General features: G+C 48.6%; 2 protein-coding genes across 2 annotated transcripts; both read left to right on the top strand.

Annotated features, from left to right (window-relative positions):
- The first annotated feature begins 8,214 nt into the window (after nt 1–8,214).
- On the top strand, nt 8,215–15,342 carry MSI1 (Transducin/WD40 repeat-like superfamily protein). Its single transcript, XM_048675737.2, has 6 exons — nt 8,215–8,663; nt 12,516–12,842; nt 13,779–13,931; nt 14,539–14,663; nt 14,788–14,883; nt 14,961–15,342. Exons 1-6 carry the CDS (start codon nt 8,307–8,309, stop codon nt 15,187–15,189), a joined length of 1,287 nt encoding a protein of 428 aa, XP_048531694.1. The 5' UTR covers nt 8,215–8,306; the 3' UTR covers nt 15,190–15,342.
- Nucleotides 15,343–23,639: 8,297 nt separating this feature from the next.
- LOC125510524 (patatin-like protein 3) lies at nt 23,640–25,304 on the top strand. Its single transcript, XM_048675738.2, has one exon. The coding sequence runs from the start codon at nt 23,827–23,829 to the stop codon at nt 25,156–25,158; it is 1,332 nt and encodes a 443-aa protein (XP_048531695.2). The 5' UTR covers nt 23,640–23,826; the 3' UTR covers nt 25,159–25,304.
- Nucleotides 25,305–25,895: the final 591 nt, after the last annotated feature.

The following is a 25,895-nucleotide window of genomic DNA, read 5'->3' on the forward strand; positions in this document are numbered from 1 at the left end:
TTCTATGGCTCGCCGTTCAATGGACAAGTCAGTCAAAGTCCATTCTTCATTTTCATACATGGATCCTATCTCGGATTTCATGGCTTCTAGCCATTTGTCGGAATCCGGGCCCGCCATCGCTTCTTCATAGTTCGAAGGTTCACCGTTGTCTAACAACATGATTTCCAAGATAGGGCTGCCGTACCACTCTGGTGCGGAACGTGTCCTTGTGGACCTTCGAATTTCAGTAGGAGCTTGATCAGAAGTATCTTGATCATTATCATTAACTTCCTCTCTAGTCGGTGCAGGCACCTCAGGAACATTTTCTTGAGTTGCGCCATTTTCCGGTTCAAGAGGTAATACTTCATCAAGTTCTACTTTCCTCCCACTTACTTCTTTCGAGAGAAACTCCTTCTCTAGAAAGGATCCATTCTTGGCAACAAAGATCTTGCCTTCGGATCTGAGGTAGAAGGTATACCCAACAGTTTCTTTAGGGTATCCTATGAAGACGCATTTTTCCGACTTGGGTTCGAGCTTTTCAGGTTGAAGTTTCTTGACATAAGCATCGCATCCCCAAACTTTTAGAAACGACAACTTAGGTTTCTTACCAAACCATAATTCAAACGGTGTCGTCTCAACGGATTTCGACGGAGCCCTATTTAAAGTGAATGTGGCAGTCTCTAAAGCATAGCCCCAAAAAGATAGCGGTAAATCGGTAAGAGACATCATAGATCGCACCATATCTAATAGAGTGCGATTATAACGTTCGGACACACCATTACGCTGAGGTGTTCCAGACGGCGTGAGTTGTGAAACTATTCCACATTTTCTTAAGTGTGTGCCAAATTCGTGACTCAAGTATTCTCCTCCATGATCTGATCGTAGAAACTTGATTTTCCTGTCACGTTGATTCTCAACTTCATTCTGAAATTCCTTGAACTTTTCAAAGGTTTCAGACTTGTGTTTCATTAAGTAGACATACCCATATCTACTCAAGTCATCAGTGAGGGTGAGAACATAACGATAGCCACCGCGAGCCTCAACACTCATTGGACCGCACACATCAGTATGTATGATTTCCAATAAGTTGGTTGCTCGCTCCATTGTTCCTGAGAACGGAGTCTTGGTCATTTTACCCATGAGGCATGGTTCACACGTGTCAAATGATTCATAATCAAGAGACTCTAAAAGTCCATCTGCATGGAGCTTCTTCATGCGTTTGACACCTATGTGACCAAGGCAGTGCCACAAGTATGTGGGACTATCATTATCAACCTTACATCTTTTGGTACTCACACTATGAATATGTGTAGCATTACGCTCGAGATTCATTAAGAATAAACCATTCACCATAGGAGCATGACCATAAAACATATCTCTCATATAAATGGAACAACCATTATTCTCGGATTTAAATGAGTAGCCATCTCGAATTAAACGAGATCCCGATACAATGTTCATGCTCAAAGCTGGCACTAAATAACAATTATTGAGGTTTAAAACTAATCCCGTAGGTAAATGTAGAGGCAGCGTGCCGACGGCGATCACATCGACCTTGGAACCATTCCCGACGCGCATCGTCACCTCGTCCTTCGCCAGTCTCCGCTTATTCCGCAGCTCCTGCTTTGAGTTACAAATGTGAGCAACTGCACCGGTATCAAATACCCAAGAGCTACTACGAGTACTGGTAAGGTACACATCAATTACATGTATATCACATATACCTTTTGTTTTGCCGGCCTTCTTGTCCGCTAAGTATTTGGGGCAGTTCCGCTTCCAGTGACCACTTCCCTTGCAATAAAAGCACTCAGTCTCGGGCTTGGGTCCATTCTTTGGCTTCTTCCCGGCAACTTTCTTGCCAGGCGCGGCAACTTCCTTGCCGTCCTTCTTGAAGTTTTTTTTACCCTTGCCCTTCTTGAACTTAGTGGTTTTATTGACCATCAACACTTGATGTTCCTTCTTGACTTCTACCTCTGCTGATTTCAGCATAGCAAATACTTCAGGAATGGTCTTTTCCATCCCCTGCATATTGAAGTTCATCGCAAAGCTCTTGTAGCTCGGTGGAAGCGACTGGAGGATTCTGTCAATGACCGCGTCATCCGGGAGATTAACTCCCAGCTGAGTCAAGCGGTTATGTAACCCAGACATAGTGAGTATGTGCTCACTGACAGAACTATTTTCCTCCATCTTACAGCTGAAGAACTTGTCAGAGACCTCATATCTCTCGATTCGGGCATGAGCTTGAAAAACCATTTTTAGCTCTTCGAACATCTCATATGCTCCATGTCTCTCAAAACGCTTTTGGAGCCCCGGCTCTAAACTGTAAAGCATGCCGCACTGAACGAGGGAGTAGTCATCAGCACGTGTCTGCCAAGCGTTCATAACGTCTTGGTTCTGTGGGACGGGTGGATCACCTAGCGGTGCTTGTAGGACATAATCTTTCTTGGTAGCTATGAGGATGATCCTCAGGTTCCGGACCCAGTCCGTATAGTTGCTGCCATTGTCTTTCAGTTTGGTTTTCTCTAGGAACGCGTTGAAGTTGAGGACTAAGTTGGCCATTTGATCTACAAGACATATTGTAAATATTTTAGACTAAGTTCATGATAATTAAGTTCATCTAATCAAATTATTCAATGAACTTCCACTTAGATAGACATCCCTCCTGTCATCTAAGTATAACATGATCCGAGTTAACTAGGCCGTGTCCGATCATCACGTGAGACGGACTAGTCAACGTCGGTGAACATCTTCATGTTGATCGTATCTTCTATACGACTCATGCTCGACCTTTCGGTCTTCTGTGTTCCGAGGCCATGTCTATACACATGCTAGGCTCGTCAAGTCAACCTAAGTGTTTGCATGTGTAAATCTGTCTTACACCCGTTGTATGTGAACGTTAGAATCTATCACACCCGATCATCACGTGGTGCTTCGAAACAACGAACTGTCGCAACGGTGCACAGTTAGGGGGGACACTTTCTTGAAATTATTATGAGGGATCATCTTATTTACTACCGTCGTTCTAAGTAAACAAGATGCTAAACATGATAAACATCACATGTAATCAAATAATAATAGTGACATGATATGGCCAATATCACATAGCTCCTTTGATCTCCATCTTGGGGCTCCATGATCACCTTGTCACCGGCATGACACCATGATCTCCATCATCGTGTCTTCTTGAAGTTGTCTCGTCATCTATTACTTCTACTACTATGGCTAATGCGTTTAGCAATAAAGTAAAGTAATTTACATGGCGTTTCTCAATGACACGCAGGTCATACTCAAATATAGACAACTTCTATGGCTCCTGCCGGTTGTCATACTCATCGACATGCAAGTCGTGATTCCTATTACAATAGCATGAACAACTCATACATCACATATATATCATTCATCATTCATCACAACTTTGGCCATATCATATCACAAAACACTTGCTGCAAAAACAAGTTAGACGTCCTCTAAATGTTGTTGCAAGTTTTACGTGGCTGAAGTAGGGTTCTAGTAAGAACGTTTTCTTACCTACGTGAAAGCCACAACGTGATTTGTCAACTTCTATTTACCCAGGACCCTTTTCATCGAATCCGCTCCAACTAAAGTAGGAGAGACAAACACCCGCCAGCCACCTTATGCAACTAGTGCATGTTAGTCGGTCGAACCGGTCTCACGTAAGCGTACGTGTAAGGTTGGTCCGGGCCGCTTCATCCCACAATACCATTGAAGCAAGATAAGACTAGTAACGGCAAGAAAGTTGACAACATCTACGCCCACAACAAATTGTGTTCTACTCACGCAAGAAGAACTACGCATAGACCTAGCTCATGATGCCACTGTTGGGGAACGTTGCAGAAAACAAAAATTTTCCTACGGTTTCACCAAGATCCATCTATGAGTTCATCTAGCAATGAGTGATCGGATGCATCTACATACCTTTGTAGATCGCAGCGGAAGCGTTCAAAGAACGGGGATGAGGTAGTCGAACACGACGTGATCCAAATCACCGGAGATCCTAGCACCGAACGGACGGCACCTCCGCGTTCAACACACGTACGGTCAGCGTAACGTCTCCTTCTTCTTGATCCAGCAAGAGGGAAGGAGAAGTTGAGGGAGATGGCTCCAGCAGCAGCACGACGGCGTGGTGGTGATGGAGCTGCAGTACTCCGTCAGGGCTTTGCCAAGCGCTATGGAGGAGGAAGAGGTGTTGAAGAGGGAGAAGGAGGCAACCAAAGGCATGGATGAAAAAGCCCTCCTTCCCCCACTATATATAGGGGTGCCAAGGGGGGGGGGCGCCGGCCCTAGTAGATCCAATCTCCTAGGGGGGCGGCGGCCAAGGAAGGATTCCCTCCCCCCCCAAGGCACCTAGGGGTGCCTTCCCCTTGTGGGACTCTTCCCTTCTTGAACCCTAGGCGCATGGGCCTCTTGGGGCTGGTGCCCTTGGCCCATGTAGGCCAAGGCGCACCCCCTACAGCCCATGTGGCCCCCCGGGGTAGGTGGCCCCACCCGGTGGACCCCCGAGACCCTTCCGGTGGTCCCGGTACAATACCGATGACCCCGAAACTTGTCTCGATGGCCGAAATAGCACTTCCTATATATAATTTTTTACCTCCGGACCATTCCGAAACTCCTCGTGACGTCCGGGATCTCATCCGGGACTCCGAACAACATTCGGATTACTGCATATACATATCCCTACAACCCTAGCCTCACCGAACCTTAAGTGTGTAGACCCTACGGGTTCGGGAGACATGTAGACATGACCGAGACGACTCTCCGGTCAATAACCAACAACGGGATCTGGATACCCATGTTGGCTCCCACATGCTCCACGATGATCTCATCGGATGAACCACGATGTCGAGGATTCAAGCAACCCCGTATGCAATTCCCTTTGTCAATCGATATGTTATTTGCCCGAGATTCGATCGTCGGTATCCCAATACCTCGTTCAATCTCGTTACCGGCAAGTCACTTTACTCGTACCGTAATGCATGATCCCGTGACCAGACACTTGGTCACTTTGAGCTCATTATGATGATGCATTACCGAGTGGGCCCAGTGATACCTCTCCGTCATACGGAGTGACAAATCCCAGTCTTGATCCGTGTCAACCCAACAGACACTTTCGGAGATACCCGTAGTCTACCTTTATAGTCACCCAGTTACGTTGTGACGTTTGGTATACCCAAAGCACTCCTACGGTATCCGGGAGTTACACGATCTCATGGTCTAAGGAAAAGATACTTTGACATTGGAAAAACTCTAGCAAACGAACTATACGATCTTTAAGCTATGTTTAGGATTGGGTCTTGTCCATCACATCATTCTCCTAATGATGTGATCTCGTTATCAATGACATCCAATGTCCATAGTCAGGAAACCATGACTATCTGTTGATCAACGAGCCAATCAACTAGAGGCTTACTAGGGACATGTTGGTGTCTGTTATTCACACATGTATTACGGTTTCCGGTAACACAATTATAGCATGAATAAAGACAATTATCATGAACAAGGAAATATAATAATAATGCTTTTATTATTGCCTCTAGGGCATATTTCCAACAGTTGTGATAAGCATTTTTCTATACTTTGTAATTAAAATATTTTTTTGTCATGTTATCTCTTCCATCAACTGAGGCATACACAACTCCCGGCACCAAGCAGCTCGCGCACGCACATCACACACATGTACACCACGCCACAGTAGGCTGCCCATGTACACCGTTTCAGTCCTGCACTGTATACAGGCGGTACAACATCGGCTGGCCGCGTACACCATACAAGCGGTACAACATCGGCCGCCCGCGTACACAGAGTATAGCCGCCAACGTACAGCCGTAATATCGGTCGTCCGTGTAGTATAGCCCCCAACGTACAACATCAGTGCGTCCGCGTACAGAGTACAACAACGACCACGCCATAGGCTGCCCATGCACACACCTCACTCACATCACGTACACGGAGGCACACATGCACGCACAGCTCACTCACACCACGTACACGGAAGCCCATGCACTGCTTTTGGGAGGACAGCGCCTCAACGAGAGAAAATGTTTTGCTCGCGCGCGGGTGGATGCGCATGTCCGTGAGATTTTTGCGTGTGAGCGGAGCCGGATTTTAGAGGTATATTTCTAGTATCTGGCTATCCTTATCCTATCTTATCCCAGCTCGTCCACAAACCAAACGACTGCTATCCAATAAAATATGGCTATCCCTGTCCCTTGAGTAGTTATCCCGTTAACCAAATGCATCCTTATGTGACAAGTAATTCCGGATAAAGGGAGTTTGTTAGAAGAGAGGAAATTTTGTCGTGACGTGCACATGCCGTGTACTACTACAATAAAAGTGGTAACCTCTCCTGCCGGCTTGCATTGTCTTCAATTGCTGCCTTTTTTGCGGGGAATCAATTGCTGCCTTAACTGAAAATATTATTAGATTTTGTATCTTTCTTGATTCTCCTTTCTGCTTTTCTGGAAAGAACTTAGGGCGCTGCTTGGCGCCGGCGCACTGGCCCAATTTTGGGCCGGTCCGCCCCCAGCCGCCCGATACAGCACAACCGTTCAATACAGTTGTACATCTTCTTCCTTCCCCTCCTCGTCTTCGATGTGGTCAACACGGGGAAATCCATGGCGGGGGTAACTCTCTCCCCTCCACCGGACCCCGCGCACGGTGTGCGTCCGTCCTCGCTTGTTTGCCTCACCCCTCGATGCTCATCGTTGAAGCTCGCCGCCGCCAAAAACGCAAAAGAAGAAAATAGGCCGTTGACCCATAACAGCTTTTTTGTTGCCTCCCCCGTTCCCAGTTGCATCCATGGGTGGTCCTTCTCGGGGCCGGCCACAAAACAACGGTCCTCATAGGTGTTGCCGTCACTCTGGTTGCAACTAATGCGGTCCACAGCGTCGTTCGCCAGCCGAGCCGGTGGTAGCAAAAAAAGACACTAGTTCCAGCAAGAAAATAAGATGGTGGTAACAAAAAATTGTTGTCCTAGCAAAACCTAGAAAATGGTAGTAACAAAAATCGCCGATGGTTCCAGCAAAACACACAACTGGTAGTAGCAAAAAAATCAAGAGTGGTCCTGGAAAAAAAATTGATGCAGACACCATCCTCTTGATTGTAGCAAAATCTAAAGAAGGTTCCAGCAAAAAAAGAAACAGTTCCAGCAAAAAAAAATGATGGAGCAAAAAATCCATAGTACATAACTCAAAGCAAATTCGATGTAGCAAATGAACTAGCTAGTTCCAGCAAAAAAATCACTAGTTCCAGCAAAAACTGAAGTCATTGGTGAGGGCGCAGTCTGGTTCCAGCAAAATTGGAAGCTGGTTCCAACATGTGGCCTTGCTGGTTGCAGCAAAAAAGACGCTGGTTCCAGCAAAAGGTGTTGGCCAGTTCCAGCAAGGTGCCACCGGCTCGCCGTGTTGGCTGTAGCTCGCCACGCCTTCGATTCCAGCTTCCCGTCATGGATTGTAGCAAGATGCAGCGCTGGTCACAGCTTCCCCCGACACCGGTTGGAGCTTCTCACATCCATGGTTGCAGCACCATGGCCGTGGAGAAAAAAGAGGGAGGTAGGCTCCGGCCATGGCCGGCCGCAGCTTTGCTGGGCGGAAGGGCGGAATGGAGGGAGGAGGCAGCCGATCACAAATCATGTGTCTCCCGAATGGCAGCTGTCGCACAATGACGGGGAAGGAGGAGGAGAAGACTGCGGGCGGCGGCCATGACGACGAGCTGCCGGGGAAGAAAAAGAAACAAGGCGAGAAAAGGGGGATAGATGTGGCTGCGGCTCGGTCCTCGTGTGCTAGGGGATAAGGATGAAGACCGGTGCATGGGCCACAGGCGATCCGCATGGTGCATGCCGGAAGGAGTTGGGCCCGCAACAACGCAGCGAGCCACGAGCGACCGGCCGAAGCTTCGGCCGGCGCCCTGGCGTGAAACGTTTCCCAAGAACTTATTGCTCCCTCGGTATAGCTGTAATCTGCTTACTCAGCATCGTTCCACATTTACTCCACTGCTCACACCTTCCACTCTGGCTGACATGTGGGTCCAACGCCTCCAAACACCTCAGAGCGGGGCCTGGGCCTCCGCTGAAGCAATGAGGCCCAAACTTGCGTGTAAACCCCTTCGTTTTGACAGCTCGAGACCTCTCTCGGCTCCGCTCTTTTTATTCTTCCCCCTCCGCTCCGCACCGCAGCGCAGCCCCCACCAGTCTCTCTCCCCCGTCCCGCTCCCCACCCCCCCTCCCCCATCAGCCTCCCGCCATTTCCCCCCTCGCCCCGCCCCAAAACCCCCGCCCAAAGCCAAACCCTAACCCTAGCGGGGCGACGGCGATGCCGAAGGCCGGCGGCGGGGACGAGGAGGAGTTCCGCGCCGAGGTGGAGGAGCGGCTGATCAACGAGGAGTACAAGATCTGGAAGAAGAACACGCCCTTCCTCTACGACCTCGTCATCACCCACGCGCTCGAATGGCCCTCGCTCACCGTGCAGTGGCTGCCCGACCGCACCGAGCCCGCCGGCAAGGACCACTCCGTGCAGAAGATGGTGCTCGGGACCCACACCTCCGACAACGAGCCCAACTACCTCATGCTCGCCCAGGTCCAGCTCCCCCTCGACGACGCCGAGGCCGACGCGCGCCACTACGACGACGACCACGCCGACATCGGCGGCTTCGGGGCCGCATCCGGCAAGGTTCGATGCTTCGCGCCCGCCCCCCTCCCCCTCCCCCTCCCTCAATCTCGCATCCTCTGCCGTTTATGGGTAATTAATTACCGGTGTTGCTGTGCTGAGCTGTGCTGTGGGCTCGTGCAATTCTGTTCCGGGCTGATCCACTTTGCTCGTGGGGGTTAGTTAGGGTTCGTGTTAGCTGTGTGGTAATCGAGCGTGTATTGGTAGTTTATTGGCGAGGGTAATGGTAATTTTGGGAGGAGGGACGGGATTTATGCTGGCCTGTTCCTGTAGCTAGTTGTACTTTGAATTATGGACTCGGATATCCAGGATAGTGCGGGGCGCATCTCGTGGGGTTTCAGGGTCTCAAAGGGGTTTGGTGGTTTGTGTGTTGCGTTAATTAATGTCTTGGCTTATTGATTAGCAACAGGCGTTTCAGATGAAGGTAGTGGGGTTGTATCGTGGGTACTTGGGTACTCAACTAAAATTGCTTATGTTCTGTAACTGTATTCTTCTAGGAATGTCACATTGCAATGGTGCAGACTACAGGTCTAGATCTTGCAGTTGAAATCGCTTAATCTTTGCTGGTTTAGCAACACAATTTCACATGTCAGTGATAGGAAGTGCAGCTATAAGTCATTTGCTTTGTCTTTTTGTAAGTGTCAGCTGAAGCAACAATGTGTGCTTTTACAGTTGTAAACTTCCATTATATCACATTCGAGGCACTTACTCTTTCTGTAATTGGCCTAGTTCTGGGAGACGTGAATGCCAAACAACACTTTCTGCACAGATTGATCTTGTCTAGGAATCACTGCATAGTAAGTGAGGACCAGTCAAACTACGCAGGTGCTGAAGCAATCATAAATGTATGGTATGCTACACTTGCAAATCCTGAATTTTTCCATGACCTGTTTATCTCCTACATCCTCTCTTGGAACCTCATCTTGTGGGCATTCTTAAGAGTGCAAATGGTCCCTTTAGGCTATCCTTTTGCCCTCTTTAGTTCAACCAAATGAAGTAAATTTTCAGAAGTTACATCACTTTTGAAGTTTTTGTTCATTTGACTGCACTAAGGAGGGTCAGAGGGTACCCTAAGGGTCACAGATTTGCACCCCTGTGCATTTTCAACTTACACCAACCCCGCATAAGCTTCCCACAAAACTCCTCCTGTGTTCCCCACTGACACCTTTGGTTTGTTCATCTTGTTCTTCTTGGAAGCTTAGTGTATTAAAGTTTCTGTGGTTTGGTTTTAGGGGGCTTGGTTGAGGATATGGTTGGAGGAGATCGAAGTTTTATTGGTTGGGGTTGTAACTGCCATGAGAATTTTTTGATAGGAATTGATTGCCCCCATCTCAAAATGTTGTAAGGTTCTTTGGGGATATTGACAACACACCCCTTACTTGGATTTTGCTTGGAATTATTGATCTTCTAAGGTCAACATAGCTTTTGTAAAATATAATGCAGTTGAACCTGGCCCAAACAGAGCAAATGCCTACCTCTTTAACTGGGCCTTATTGACCTTATCTTGGCAATATGTTAGCTCACTGGCAGAATGAAGTCAGAAATCCCCTCCAGCCTTGGGCTTTGATCATACTTCTCAAATTTGCCGAGCCCAGATATGATTCTCAACCAACCAGTAAAACCTTGATCTCCTCCACACCATAACCCCCACCAACCCCCCTAGATCCAAACCCTAGAATCCCAATCCCCTACTTCAACACGCAGGATGGATGAGAGAAAGGACAGGAGAAGTCCGTGGGAATAGAGGAGGAGCAAGAGTTCTTTGAGGAGGAATTTCATGCAGAGGAGGTACAGCTTCATGAGGATGAGTATATGAAGAATAAACAGATCATGGAGGAATTCGTGATTTCAAAGCGTAATGCGATGCGCCACTTCTATGTGATCTCATCATCACACATGTGTTAGAGTGGCTGTCGCTCACTGTGCAGTGGCTCCCTAGATACTGTCTGTATGTCCAAAAAGTGTTGTTTGGCACACGCGCACCCGTAGGCAATCCCAATTACTTCACAATTGCCCATGGTCCATCTACCTCCTGAGGATGCCATGGCCAAATCGGACGATGACGATAGTCAGATTCATTCAGGATCCAACAAGTTAATAGTCTTCTCTTGTACTCCCTCCGTCCCAAAATTCTTGTCTTAGATTTGTCTAGATAGGGATGTATCTAATACTAAAACGTGACTTGATACATCTGTATTTAGACAAATCTAAGACACTAATTTTGGGACGGAGGGAGTACTTGCTTATGATGTTATCTATGAACTAATGGAGTTTATAGTTTGTGGCCGATTCACTGGTTTGAGTTACGGTTCCCTTTGCTGATTCTTTGGTAACAGTTTTCTGGTTGGTTGTGGTACTGATTTGAGATACCGTGAGAAGTTCTGGGCGATTTGTTTTATTGTGGCCCATCAGGCATTGCATGCCCAGTAGTGATTTGAGATGAATTGTTCTGTCAGATTAGGGATCTGATCACATCTAGATTTTAGATTTTTTATATATTTGAGAACTTGTTTGGGTACTTTATCAGGTTGGGTGATTTTGGTGAAGAGTAGTGGGCTCCTGTGAGGACTACTGCACTTCTGTACGAGTCTTATACTCTTATCGTTGGTAACCTATGCATACTGAGTTAGTTATTGTCTGAAATTCTTTGCCCATGGCCATTTCAGCTGTTTCTAATGAGATTGAAGGTATTTGGGTGAATCTATAAGTTACAGAACCAGCAGTTTGGTGGATCATGCAGATGTGTAGATCATAATAGGAACTATTGCTCTATTATGATTAGCCTGCAATTTGTTCTTGCAATTGTATTCTGTTTATTCAAAACTGAATACTTTCTGTGATTTAGGATGTGAGAAATCTCTGTTCGTATCTTGAGTTGAATCATTTATGATTCTCCTGCAAAAAAAGGAGAATCATTTATGATTTTCTTTCATTGCTTGTGTGCCATTGAGAAAACTTGGGATGTCTGATGATATCTTTAATGTCTGCTTAGCATTTTCACTTGTTCATGTAGAATTTTCTTGTTTTCCATGAATCTCTCATTTCTGTTGACATACCTGGATAACAGTTGACCTACTGTCTGTTTTGTGTTTGATCCATTTGTTGAATATATATGGGATTTGGTTAATTGCTTTGATCTATTGTGTTAGACTGTTAATTTAACTTCTTTTCATTGAGGTACCCTAGTAGATTAACGCCATTTCTGTAATTATATTATGTACCTTAGCCCAGTCATGGAGCTCAAAATTGCTAGATGCATGTTTTTGTGATTGAGATGTTTGTGCTTTCTTGTCACACGTCTGTTACTTTAACTCCATCTCTTGCTTACTAGTATGAGTCCTCAATTCATGCTGCCATGTAAAAGGTCGCAACCAATTGATTTTGAATCATTCTAACAGTAGTGTTGCTTTTGGACCCATATAATAATAGCATCATTCTGTGATATAGATGGAAGTTGGAATATAAATCCTTCTGTTGAATTCAGGTGTCATTTTCACACATACCAATGTTTGGATGTGCCTTTGAGTTGTTGTCTATTTGATTAACAAAGCAGTAGTTATTGATTGTACCTGGAATGTAAAGTAATGTGACAGTCAAACTCATTAGACAAATATATAGTATTGATGATTTGCAAGGTTGACCAGGCCTTCAAATATGTCAAGACACATGGCTTGCACTTATGCCATTGTTAGAAAAAATAGATAACCTGGGGTATACTTGTATGCCTCTAGAAGAGTTGTTTTGGTGAACAAACTTTTAGTGCATATAGATAATATGCCATGTACCCTTGCTATTTATTTGGATTTTGATGGTGCCAAAAATCACATTTGTGGGGCATTTTTTTCTGTCTTGTAGGTGCAAATAGTTCAACAGATAAATCATGATGGAGAAGTCAATCGAGCTCGATATATGCCCCAAAATTCATTTATTATTGCTACCAAGACAGTCAGTGCAGAAGTGTATGTCTTTGATTATAGCAAGCACCCATCAAAGCCTCCACTAGATGGTGCGTGCAATCCTGATTTACGGCTGAAGGGACACAACTCTGAAGGATATGGCCTGTCTTGGAGTATCTTTAAAGAGGGTCATTTGCTGAGTGGATCGGATGATGCTCAAATCTGCTTATGGGACATCACAGCAAATGGTAAAAATAAAACTCTCGACGCATACCAGATTTTTAAGGTATGGCTCATGATCCTTTTTCCATTTGAGCGCATTAACACATAGAGCTTTGTTTGTACCATTGGTTAAAGCTTTCCTCATGACATGCCATTCTGATAGCATTTTTCTCTGAATGTGTTTGTGTGCTAGTCATATCTGGTATTCATCCTTGGAGAAATAATATACATAATATATTCCTGATGTTTTTTTGTGAAGATTATGGTATACATGAGGAAAAAGTCTATCTGCAGCCTAACTATGACACTTCTTAATTGACACCCTCCTAGTTGAAACCATTCACATTAGATCTAACAGCAGCTTTCATGGGTAATTTTGGGTGATGCACCGTCCATGTCAGCAGGTTTTGCTGTGTTATCCTGAAGAATAGAATTATAGTCTGTATTTCACACTCAGACATGGCAGCTCTGGCAGTGCTATTAATCTAAGACTGTCAATTCCATCCTTTTGGTTCTCTAGCTGTTGGTGCCTCATGGCATGGCCCATAGTCAGTTAAGCATCGTAAGTGAGAACAATTATACTGTTTAATGCTCCGTGTGTTGAATATGTGAACAAGTGAGATTACTGATCTGGTATCTGTGCCGATTTTGTTTTGAAGCTGAGGTCAATTCTTGCTTGAACTTCTGCTTTGCAGAATGCAGGGCCATAAAAAAAAATCAGTGCTACACAGTAACAATACTCAACTTCACCTTTTAGGAAAATAACGGGGTCTGATTTTCTTCCCGACCAAGCTGCCAATGAAAAAAGAACTCTTAGCACCATGTGTATTTTCAGTCAATTGACATTGTCCCCAGTACATTGGACCAATAACTTTCCTAGTTGTACTATAGCAAAAACATGGAAGTTTCACTTGTATGATTATTCAACTGATATTTTTCATGTGACCAGCACATCTGTTAGTGGCTTAACACGATATTTTTTTGGTTCTGTTCTGTTTAGTTTCATGATGGCGTCGTTGAAGATGTTGCTTGGCATTTGAGGCATGAATACTTATTCGGCTCAGTTGGTGATGATCATCATCTCCTAATTTGGGATATGCGTACTCCTGCACCTACCAAACCTGTACAGTCTGTGGTGGCACACCAGGGTGAGGTAGGTTTCTTTGGGAGCCTCAAGTCTCTACTTACTATTGGTTTAATACTATACTATTAGCATTATGGGACTCTAAGAATACAATGTCATGGTTAGATATCTTGTTAATCTGTTTATTGGTTCTTACCCCTGAAGCTAACGCAGCCATGGTGGTTCAGGATACAAAACAGAGTAGCATATTTGTATAACGATAACATATGGGGTGTTAACAATATTCATTGTTCTAGAATCCCTCTCTTCAAGTATTTCTTGTAAACAAATTAGCCGAGGACATCCTAAATTATCTCATTTTGAATGCTGTAGTGATCGGAGGAAAAATACAATCTATTTATCCAGCTGCACGAACTGTTTCACTTGAAAACCTCAATTGCTGTATCCAGAAAAGAAAGATGGCATCTGGTAGCAATTTTATGAATACTCATATAGTCATGTCACTCTAGTAGTTTCTACTCGTGCATGATTTCTTTTCAGAGGCTGTTATCACTGGGCACACCTTGCTTTCCCTATATTATTCTTCTGGAAGAACCAATTGCCTTTGTTTCTGTTGTTTGTATGAGGAAATGTGTTCTTACACTTTCCACTTTGTTTCCTTATGTCACATTTATAGGTGAATTGCCTGGCTTTCAATCCTTTCAATGAATGGGTTGTTGCAACTGGTTCAACCGACAAGACTGTCAAATTATTTGATCTTCGGAAGATTGATACTTCGCTGCACACTTTTGACTGTCACAAGTATGCTTCAGTTTTACCATCACTTTTCTGTTCGAAGTTCCATCCATCCTATTTTTAGCTTAGAAGGAAATGAGTATATGTTTGTTATTATTGATCTTGAATCTGAATTTGATTGTGTGATCAGAGAGGAAGTATTTCAAGTTGGATGGAGCCCAAAGAATGAAACTATACTTGCATCTTGTTGTCTGGGAAGGAGGCTGATGGTTTGGGATCTAAGCAGGTAAACAGCCATCCAGCTTTCAGATTTTTTTCGTTAATTCACTTCCCTCTTGATGTGAATGATGTTTGTGTTGACAGAATTGATCAGGAGCAAACACCAGAGGACGCGGAGGACGGCCCTCCTGAGCTCTTGTTCATTCATGGAGGCCACACAAGCAAAATCTCTGACTTCTCCTGGAACCCGTGTGAGGACTGGGTGCTTGCAAGCGTTGCTGAAGACAACATCCTTCAGATATGGCAGATGGCGGAGAACATCTACCATGACGAGGATGATCTTCCGAGTGATGAGCCGGCAAAGGCTTCATGAGACCCCTAATGGTAGGACACCAGAATGGAGGCAAGATAATACCTTAGCTTTGTCGATTTTAGGTAACCTTCTGTGATTGAACATGTTGTCTTGGTTGGATTTGTATGTGCGTTGTACTCGGCACTTCCAGCATAGTACATACCAATTAGACTACCTGTCGTTGTAGTTGATGCATTTACATGTTTCGCCATATCGTGAGTCCTGGGGATTATACCGTTAGATGTCTACGTTAGTAAGTTGGGCAAGGGCAAGGCTGCAAAGATATCTTTTTTGAAAAATGTTTTTTGAATTGCAGATTTCCTTTTTGTTGCAAAACAGGTCAGGGTAATTCAAGATGTTGTTTTGACGACGGGGGTCTAGTGTTACTTTCAGAACAATGTTTGCATAACGCATCCGCATTGAGTCGTTGTGTAGAGATGCAGGTCCAACACGTTGATGTTTGTTCATGGATTGGTACTCTGAAACTATTATGAGGGCAGGGTGTGCCCAAGCGTGCACATTTTCCTTTTGCCTTGTGACCTCACCAGCACAACCATTATCATCAGGGGCGGTGGCACAGTGCATTCGTTGACGCTCCAACCAGAATATCTGTTCAGGAAGCCGTTCAATGCACAGCGCACTCGTTGACATTGGCTGGCCACATACGTGTCTCGTACCCGTCTTCTCATTCTCAACGACAGTTGTGGATACATCTCATATCATCAAGCTCCCTATACCGTCGTACGGAGTAGCAGTATAGCAGATATCGTCGTCATCATCAATCCAATTGGTGGGCGCTCTAGGAGATACGTAATACTCCCCCCGTCCCGTCCATAAAGGTTGAGACACTTAATTTTTGGACGGAGGGAGTATCATCTGCTAGTATAACTAAACTGGGGCATATCGCGTGGTAAGCGTGATAAGCAATTCCAAACTATCAACTAAACTGGGGCATCTCTGTCGTGCTTCTTCTCTTTCTACCCTAGATGGATATATATATGAGGTGAGATACTTTCTGTACCTATCATGGAGCAAGGACATTCCACTACGGTGTGGTTACTGGTAACCAAATTACTACAATTCATTTTACCAGCATTTTAATCCAAATCTGAATATTCGTGCAGTGTGTATCATCCGTGTTTGGTGCATTCTCCATTCGCTTTTCGTTACAGAGTTCTCGCGATAAACACAGTTTACTGAATATTTGTCAATACGAAGTTGCCACACACCGGCGGAAATAAGAAGAAAGAACAAACATGCCTTACAGATACCGATTGTGCGAAGGAGCGTAAATTGAGAAGATTGTGGACACGTTAGGCATGGGTAAAGTATACTCTTCTTGGCCGGCCGGTTTAGCTTTCCTGGCGGCGCCGGCTGGGCGCTTTATGTAGCATGGGTGACAATGCCAGTTGGACAAAGAGCTGGCTTTATCTTAGCTTAACGTTTAAAATTCAGTTGCACGTGTGCGCCGTCTGTCTATTGTTGTTTCTTTTGCGTGCGTGTGGACGTGTTGACGGGCCGAGGAAAGCTCGGAGGAAGGAACGGAGCAACCACCGCACCGGCGATATATCCGATTCCGGGGAGAGATCTCCATGTCCGAGCGGCGCCTAGCAGCTTCAACCACTCCCGGGTTTGTTAATTCGTTCGCAATAGCATTAATTTAAAGCCAGCTGCATGTGCATGCACCCGAGTTTCAGCACAAAGAAAAGGAGCCCACTGTCGCCATCTCTGTCTTCAGTTGCTCAAGCCGGCCGGCCGATCGATCAGACCAGGAAAAAAGAGCTTGCTTGGACTATCGTTCGTAGGTGGCCTAGCTAGCTAGCTAGCTAGGTCGCCGTGACAAGAATATCTAAACGTGATTATTTGTTTCGACTAGCCCTTGCTGATTAGTGGGTAGTCACTACCGGAATCGCACCCTATGCCGACGGCCAGGCGGCCCTGGCCCTGAATGGCCGTCAGGACAGGCCTATGCCGACGGCCCCCGTCGGCATAAGGCCGTCGGCAACATATCCGTCGGTGTAGCCAGGAAGGCCGTCGGCATAGGACCTATTCCGACGGTGTTCGTACATCTATGCCGACGGCTATGTTATCGCCTAACGGCGGCCGCCGTCAAGTGTTGACCAACGCGTGCTCGACACGTGGCAAACTAAGCCGACGGCTAGGCCGTCGGCATAGTTTCAAACTAAGCCGACGGCTAGGCCGTCGGCATAGACGTGCCATGTGGCGAGCAGGCGTCACCCCTGGGGCGGGTCTATGCCGACGGCCTAGCTGTCGGCTTAGTTTGAAACTATGCCGACGGCTAGACCGTCGGCATAGACCTGCCACGTAGCAGCCATTGGGAGCTCCTGGAGCAGGCCTATGCCGACGGCCTAGCCGTCGGCTTAGTTTGAAACTATGCCGACGGCTAGGCCGTCGGCATAGACCTGCCACGTGGCAGCCACTAGGAGCTCACGGCAGCTCTATGCCTACGACCTAGCCGTCGGCATAGTTTCTGTCTGTTTTTTTTTTCTTTTTTCTGTTTTGTTTCAGCTCAATTCATTTGAATATATACAGCATCACACAACAAATATATGCATCACATAACAGCTGGCCCAGCAGCATCACACAACAAATTCATCATCACACATCATAAGAAGCATCGCAAAGCATAAACATATAAATATCATCACCACCAAGCATATAAGAATCTCACAAACAACAATAAGAAACATCACAAGCATATAAGTATCATCACCACCAAGACCGCCACAATGTGACCCAAAGGCTTAAGCGCCAGGACGTCGAGCACCACAGAGGTCGTCACCGCCAAGACCACCGAAGCCCAGGTCGTCACTGCTAGCGGCAGCGCTACCGCCAAGACCGCCTCCACCTCCGCCTCCGCCTCCATGGATCGGAGTGGTCGGGCTCCGTGTCTCCGGAGTGCTGCGAAGACCACCGCCAACGGTAGATCCACCTGTTCCCTGGATGTTGAAAAGACATATGCACGAGATATATGACTGTGTTGAAAGGCATGACATGATTTGGGTGAATAGATTGGGGATGAACTAACCGGCGAGGGGCCAGCGTTCTGTGCCACAAACTCCTCAAAGCTCATTAGCATTGGCTGTGCTGGAGGGCATTGTGCTGGAGGGAACTGAGGACACCTGCCGGCCGCCATATCCTGAAAAGCCTGCTGCATCTGGTTATCCCTCTGCACTTGGTGTTCATAAAGCCTCTGATGCCACGCCATGGTCTCCTGGCGTGTGTACTCCAGGTAGGCCTACGGTATGACATGATGGAACTCATAAAACTACTAAATACGGAAAATGAAGTGAGCAATGAAGATAAGAGGGAAAATACTTACAGATTGTTGCTCCTGAAAGAGGGACTGTGTACTGGTCACTGGCTGGCTCGTGCGCTGGCTCAGGCTCGGGTCGATCCGACGAAGCTGTGTGTAGGAGATACTAGGAGTGATCACAGCATCGAGAACCGCCTCCCGACCGTGCTCCTTGGGACCCATCCTCACCACCGCCATGACGTCCAGAGGCGCCGCAATGAGGTCAGGTGTGTCAGGATGTAACTTCAGATACGCTTCGGAGTAGGTCTTCTTCCTCCCTGCGGTCTTCTTGCCGTAGTATTTGGGCTCGCCAGACTTGGGGTCCTTCCGCGTATGGGCGATCTCCCACGCCTGCATGTGTGAGAGCGGCCGCTTCAGTTTCTCCTCCTGCACCACCAAACAGAGGTTAGTCATACATAAGAAAGTGATGGTAAATAGAAGAAGAAGAATGTTTAATGGAGTTAGTCATACATTAACTGCCTTGTGGAGATAGTGGTTTCGGTTTCCCTGAGCATGTACTCCCTCCGTCCCTCGGTTAGCCTTATTTTTGGTTCTCATAGCCGCCCAGGCTCCAGCCTCATCACACCAAAGATCCACCAATGCCGCCCAGGACTCGTCTTTTCCATAACACCAATTTGGACACACCTACATAATAAAAGCATAATGACATGTAGGTGTGTCCAAATTGGTGTTATGGAAGCATAAAGCATAAAGCATAATGTACCACAAGGTAATGAAAGCATAATAAAAGCATAATATATGAAAGCATAATGAAAAATCTTTTATACTTACCGCCAAGAACTCGGACCTCTCCAAGGTAATGCCCATCCTCCGCACTTCTTCCTTGGTCATCTTCACACCAAGATAGTCGTGGTAGTATGTGGAGATGGCCACATAGCGCACCTCGTACTGCATCTGGCGGGCCTTCTTGCATTGGCGCAGCATGATCTGGTCCGCTCTAGCCTGTGCTCCGAAAGAACTCGATAGAATTTCTACAATCATGCATGAAACAAGAATGGAAGAAGCCATGAGTTAAATCATTTTCATGAAACTAGAATGGACTTGTTCTTCTGAAGAGAACTCACCCAGAAAGTAGTGATCACGGCCTTGGCATGGGTCTCATGGTCCGCGTGGCGGGCCGCTTCCCAGTGGTCCCAGCTCGTGGCCAAAACCCGACGAGCCGGCTGCCTGACTGGATCCGGACAGTACAACCCCGGCCAGTATAACTTCAGCAAGACGGTGATGAGGCCGTTGGGAATACGGACCCCTTTAGAATATATCCAGTTGCTGCAAAAGAATGAACTATTAGCATGTGACAAGCAAAATAAATAACAACCGGAATAAGCATGTGACAAGCAAAATAATGAACCACTTACTCTTTTCCCGTGGGCTCAATGAGCCACTTCTGCTCCTCAGTAGCCGGAATCTGCTTTGGTAGCTTTGCGTTACCACGCAGCCACCCCTTCTTGTCAACCCCCTTCCCGTCACCACCATCATCCCCGCCACCACCCTCCTCCTCGCCTGCCTCCCCCTCCCCAACCTCCTCCCCAACCTCCTCCTCCTCCTCCTCCATCACCACCTCCTCCTCCTCCTCCCTAGAGTGTACCTCACTAGAGGAGGGTACCTCACTAGAGGAGGGCCTCGAAGACAACACCCCTAAGTCGGTGAGGGTGCGCTCTTTCTGGACGCGACCCCCTGTAGTGGCTCTCCCCCCAGCACCTCGTCCTCTAGAGGCTCTCCCCCCGCCCCCTCCTCCTCTAGGGGCACCTCTCCCTCGACCTCCCTGTGAGGAGTCATCGTCAAGTAGCCGAGGGGGAGGATTACGTGCTCGACCACTCCGACTAGGCAGGCCGACGACCTTGCGTAGGAAACCCACGCCGTCGGCCTTCCCCTTGCCCATGTTCCAAGAACCTGCATTGAAAAGAGAAGAAGCAATTAGTAAATTAATGAAATGAAGGAAAAGGCATGATAATAAACACATTAATAAAAATGCATAAAAGGCATATTCCTAAACTATAGAAAAAAAATACTTGAAACGTACATCTGCTAGAACCCATATGAATCATCACTGTTGTAACCTCTTTCTCGGTCCGTCTCATCATCACTATCAATCATATCATCTTCGTTGTCCGACGGAGGTGGAGGCTCTTCCTCGTCGTCAGCGTCTTCGTTTAACTTTTCTAGCATAAGTATGTCATTTTCATTGACAATGGTCTCACCATCATTCCGTGCATCGTTGATGTTTGGGTCCACATCATCATCACCCAATGGTCTAGCGTCATCGTTTCTAACCACATCATCATCATCACCACCAGGTTGCTCTTGATAGAACACTCCCTCGTATGTCATGGGGTTAATGTTGTAGTAATCGTCTTCATTCGGGTCTGGTAGCTTACCATGTGGCGACACCTTGAACACAACTTCCCAACCCTTTAGATACACTTTCTGGCACGGGTAAGGCAGATAATATACTTGTGTAGCTTGGGTAGCCGCAATGAAGAGATTGGCTCCGGCATAGACGGTTGATGGTTTAACTTCGACCAAACCAATGGAAGGCGTATGTTTTACCCCCTCCCGCGGATCGAACCATCGACATTTGAACACAGGCAGACTTAGGGTCTCACGCCCCTGGCGGAATTTAACTTCGTATATATTTTGTACCCTTCTGTAGTAGTCTACTGAATTTTGACCGGGGGTGTACACTCCAGTATTTATAGTTTTGGGATCGGGGCGGCTGTTTTGGTGCTCCTCTGTATGGAAGCGATACCCATTCACATCATACTTTTTACATGTCATGACGGCAGGGTCAAAACCCATGGAAACCCATCTCAATTCATCATCCATAGATATGTTCGGATCTTTTCCCTACAAGTATAATGGAAATTGTTGCGTGCATTAGTTCGGTTAACTAATAAATGTTGAAGTAGGTATTTAATAGGGGAGTGTGGAAAATTACTTTCTCCATGAACCAAGCAACACAATTTTTACGTCCAGGGTTTCCATGACGGAGAAGAGTAAGTGCCTCCGCCTCAGTAGGAGGATTCACTCCCGTCCATTCTTCTTGAACGAAATCACTAAAAAAAGATAAGCGGTGTTAGACCGGGACTAAGTGAACATGAAACATGATGCTGTGGAAGACATAAAAGAATGGTGTAGTGGTATTACCTCATACACACTTCCTCAACTTCCTTGATGTTGTGCAAGATATAAAACATGAGGTCCTCCCACTCTTGCCATGTCATTGCCGTCCGTGAGGGGGGGGCACGCACCGGAGACGCGTCCCGCCTCTTCGGACATGCCACCACACCACCCCGCATGTATGAGGGCCCGGTGCGACGCTCCGGTGGCATTGCTACCCCTCCAGTGCCCCCGTCCCGCCTAACCCTGTAGCGTTTAACCACGGGATCTAGCCCTTTGACTTTGCACGGACGGGTTTTGACCAGTGGACCTCCCCACCCGGTTGTGTTAGGTCAGCCCATAGGAACACTTTGGAGTAACATCCGGGCCAGATGTTGCCCCGGGCCTATTGTTTGTTTCGACTAGCCCTTGCTGATTAGTGGGTAGTGGCAGCCAATCATGTGGATGGATCATCATAATAATCCAATTAAGTACTTTGCTAATGAACAATACGTACGTGGTTGTGATACTGCGGCGATCGGCTATTAGTTTATCTAGCGTTCAGATTTCTGATCTACGAGCATCAACTTGGCAAAAACTCAATCATGTAATGGCAATAATGGGCGTCGCTATTTGTACAAGTTGCCATAAATATTACTCTAGTAGGAGTACTATTATTTTTGCATCAGTGGACTAATCGACGCCCGGGGCGCATGTCTCAGCCACTGGCGGCCGGTGATGCTGCGACGTGCGCCACATCGTCCCTTCCTTTCCAAGCCGGTGACGCCCCCCTCTCCATGTATTTTAAGGTTCCGCCCCGGAAATCGACTGACGAGTTGTAAATCCAGGCCAAAACCTCGAAAGCATAGATAGCAAGCAAGAGATATATGCTCCCGAGAGCTTTGCGGTTTGATCCTAGCTCCAGTTTGAAACGTATGTGTTCACTAAGATGTCACTCTTTTTTTTTTTGCGCGTGTGTATGGGAGAAGGCGGATTGCGAATGCCAACGATATGTTTGTAGCTAGCAGATAGCTACGTTTGGCAAAGCTTGGCATACCTTAGTACGGCTTCGTCGTGCGTTTGTACGTACGTACGTACTCTGTACATGCGCCTATGTAAGGTCCCGGGCCGGGGCCCGGAGAAGACTGCTTACACGGTTGGTCAGTGGTAACGTCGAGCCGCTCGCGTCGGCAAGTACGCTGTCGCCGGCCGACGCATTAACGAAGCCAGCCAGCCAGCCAGCCCCGCCAGCCCCGCCAGATCGATCGTCCCCGCATTACCTAGACCGAATCTACCACCACTTCCACTTGCCCCGGTCTCTCCTCCTGACTGATCGAATCCAAGTGAAAGCCAGCAGCAAGTACCACATGAACACCAGCACGTGCCACACGAATCTACCACGTACTACCAGTGTACTACCACCAGTACTGAACTACTGCCGACAGCTGGACGGATCCACTTCGCTCTCAACTCTCGAGTCTGACCGTACGGCACGTACTTCGCACCTGCACAGTGGCTTTACGCCCCCTCACGTGTGAAAAAATAAATGAAACCACGTCGACGGGACAAACGGCGGTGGCGCTCCCAGATCCAGCGCCGACGCTCTGCCGCCATTTACTGTGCTGCCCTGTACCACCGTACTTGCTCCGCTCTCAGCTAGTAGCTCTCTGTCTGACGCGCGGGCCCCGTCCGACGTGGCCAGATCCCAGTGGCACTCGCCGGATCGCCCCGGGTCAGCCGCTGTCTCGCCCTCCCTGGCCAGCCCAGCCCCGATCTCGTCGGTGACCGGGCCCGCCGGACAGCCGCAGGGCGGGCCGGTCCACGCGCCGCGCGCGGTGTCCGCGGGGAAGCTTCCCGCCCGCCTCGTGCCGCGCCGGGATCGCGGCCGACGGACAGCGACGGACGCGTCCTGCACTCCACGCGCTCGCATCCCCGCCGTCCATCGCGGGACCGACGGCCGCGGCGCGTCCGTACCAGGCTGTCGGGCGCGGCTTCATTAAGCGTGCGCGCGCTTCCCTCGCTCGCGCGCCATGTACTGCTACGTACGTGCGTACGCGTGGCTCCCTCTCCTGCCCCCCGCCCGCGTGTATATATGGCCTCGACTTGGACACTGGACACAATCGCAGTCTCAGCAGCACTATCAGCATCCCTTGCCGCCAGAGTTTAGCTCCTGTACACGCAGAGCGCACGGTACGACGTGCCAGGTAGTAGTACGTGCAAGTACCATGGAAGCCATGGCGTCGCCGATTCCCATGGACGTCGACAAGCTCAGCTACGAGATCTTCGCCCTGCTGGAGAGCAAGTTCCTGTTCGGCGCCGGTGGGGCCGGCTGCCTGTCCGGCCCGGGCACGCCGTTCCGGGGCGCCAACGACGGCCGCGTGCGCGTGCTGGCCGTCGACGGCTGCGGCGCGGGCGCGGGCGACGCGCTGCTCGCCGCGGCCGCGCTCGCCAGGCTCGAGGCCGGGCTGCGCCAGCGCGCCGGCGACCCCGACGCGCGCGTCGCCGACTTCTTTGACGTGGCCGCCGGCGCCGGCGCGGGCGGCGTGCTCGCGGCGATGCTGTTCCTCAAGGGCGCCGACGGGCGGCCGCGGTACACGGCCGAGGAGGCGCTGGCCTTCGTGGCCGGGAGCGTCGGGAAGGACTGGGGCGGCCGGCGCCGCGGGTGGACCAAGCTGTTCCGCGGAGGGGCGAGGAAGGCTGAGCGGTCCTTCCGGCGGGTGTTCGGCGACGCCACGCTAAGGGACACCGTGGCCCCGGTGCTCGTGCCCTGCTACGATCTCGCCACGGGCGCGCCCTTCATGTTCTCGCGCGCCGACGCTGTCGAGAGCGACAGCTTCGACTTCCGCCTCACCGACGTCTGCGCGGCCACCTGCGCCGCCGCCGGCGCGGCCGCGGCCGTCAGGTCGGTCGACGGGCGCACGGCCATCGCCGCCGCGTCCGGTGCCGTGGCGGCCATGGGCAACCCGGCCTCCGCGGCGATCACGCACGTCTTGCACAACAAGCAGGAGTTCCCCCTCGCCGTCAGCATGGACGACATCCTCGTGCTGTCCATCGGCACCGGCGCGTCGTCCTCTGCCGCCAGCTGCGGCAACGGCTGGAGCACGCCCATGCCCACGCGCTCGCCGTCGCGAGACGAGCTGACGCGCGTCACCGCCCAGGGAGTCGCGGACATGGTCGACGAGGCCGTCGCCATGGCGTTCGGGCACGCGAGCGACAGCAACTACGTCCGCCTACAGGCCAGCAACGCACTCAATTCGCCGCACACGCAGACGGCAGGCGCGGCGGCCGGAGCAATGCTCTCGCAGCGGAACGTGGAGTCCGTGCTCTTCCGCGGGCGGAGGCTGTCGGACCGGACGAACGCGGAGAAGGTCGACGCCCTGGCGGCGGAGCTGGTGAAGGAGCAGGAGCGGCGGATGCGCAGCCCACTCCCGAACGTGGTCATCAAGCAGGTGGCGTCGCCGCGGCTGTCGTCGGCGACCACTGCCTCGTCGGTGACCGCGACGGTGAGGACGGCGTCGACGATGCCGTCGCCGGCGTCGTGGGATTCCCGCCAGTAGCTAAGTTATTGTTGGTAGGCCCTTGACGTGACAGGGAACTCGTGGACGTGCACACAGCGAGCGCGTGTTCTTTGGTTCTTTCCACTTGTGAGACACTGACGTGTGGGGGTGCGTGTTTGAAAATGTGATGTGGCGATGCAAATTCACCGAGCGAACTCTCTACTTGACACCTGGTCAGACGTAACGAGGGCAGGACGAATGCCCCCTTTTCCATGCTACAATGCCGCGTCAACACCACTTCTCTTTTCTATCACAACTTTTTCAGCCTGCTCGTAATGAAAGTATCATAGGTAGTATCATGCATGCCAACTAAGCAATTTTAATGAGGTGACATAAAATTAAATGAAGAAAGAGAGGCTTGAGTATCATATCAGGGCATGTACAATGGTTGATAAGATAGTCTTATCTTAAGTCTTGCATGTGATTTAATGATGACAATTTTTTTTTTGTCTACAATGGGTCATCTCTTAGTCTTATCTTTAATAACTAGCAATTCCTACAAATGTGGTGAGACATATTATGCTAAGAGATCACCTCTTGTTTTATCTTAAATAAGAGAAGACAAACCTTTTCTTATGAGTTCTCTCTCCTCCACCTCATTATCTATCGTACGTGGCACTCCTAAGCTAGCACCATTGTACATGCCCTCATGATACCGTATCGTATTAAATGATGTGCTACTCTATGTCATGCATGACAATAAATGTAGTCCTCTATAATACCAACATATGATACTA

This window comes from Triticum urartu, chromosome 5A, assembly GCF_056163025.1.
Source record: "Triticum urartu cultivar PI428250 chromosome 5A, HENAU_Tu73, whole genome shotgun sequence".
Taxonomy (NCBI): Eukaryota; Viridiplantae; Streptophyta; class Magnoliopsida; order Poales; family Poaceae; genus Triticum; species Triticum urartu.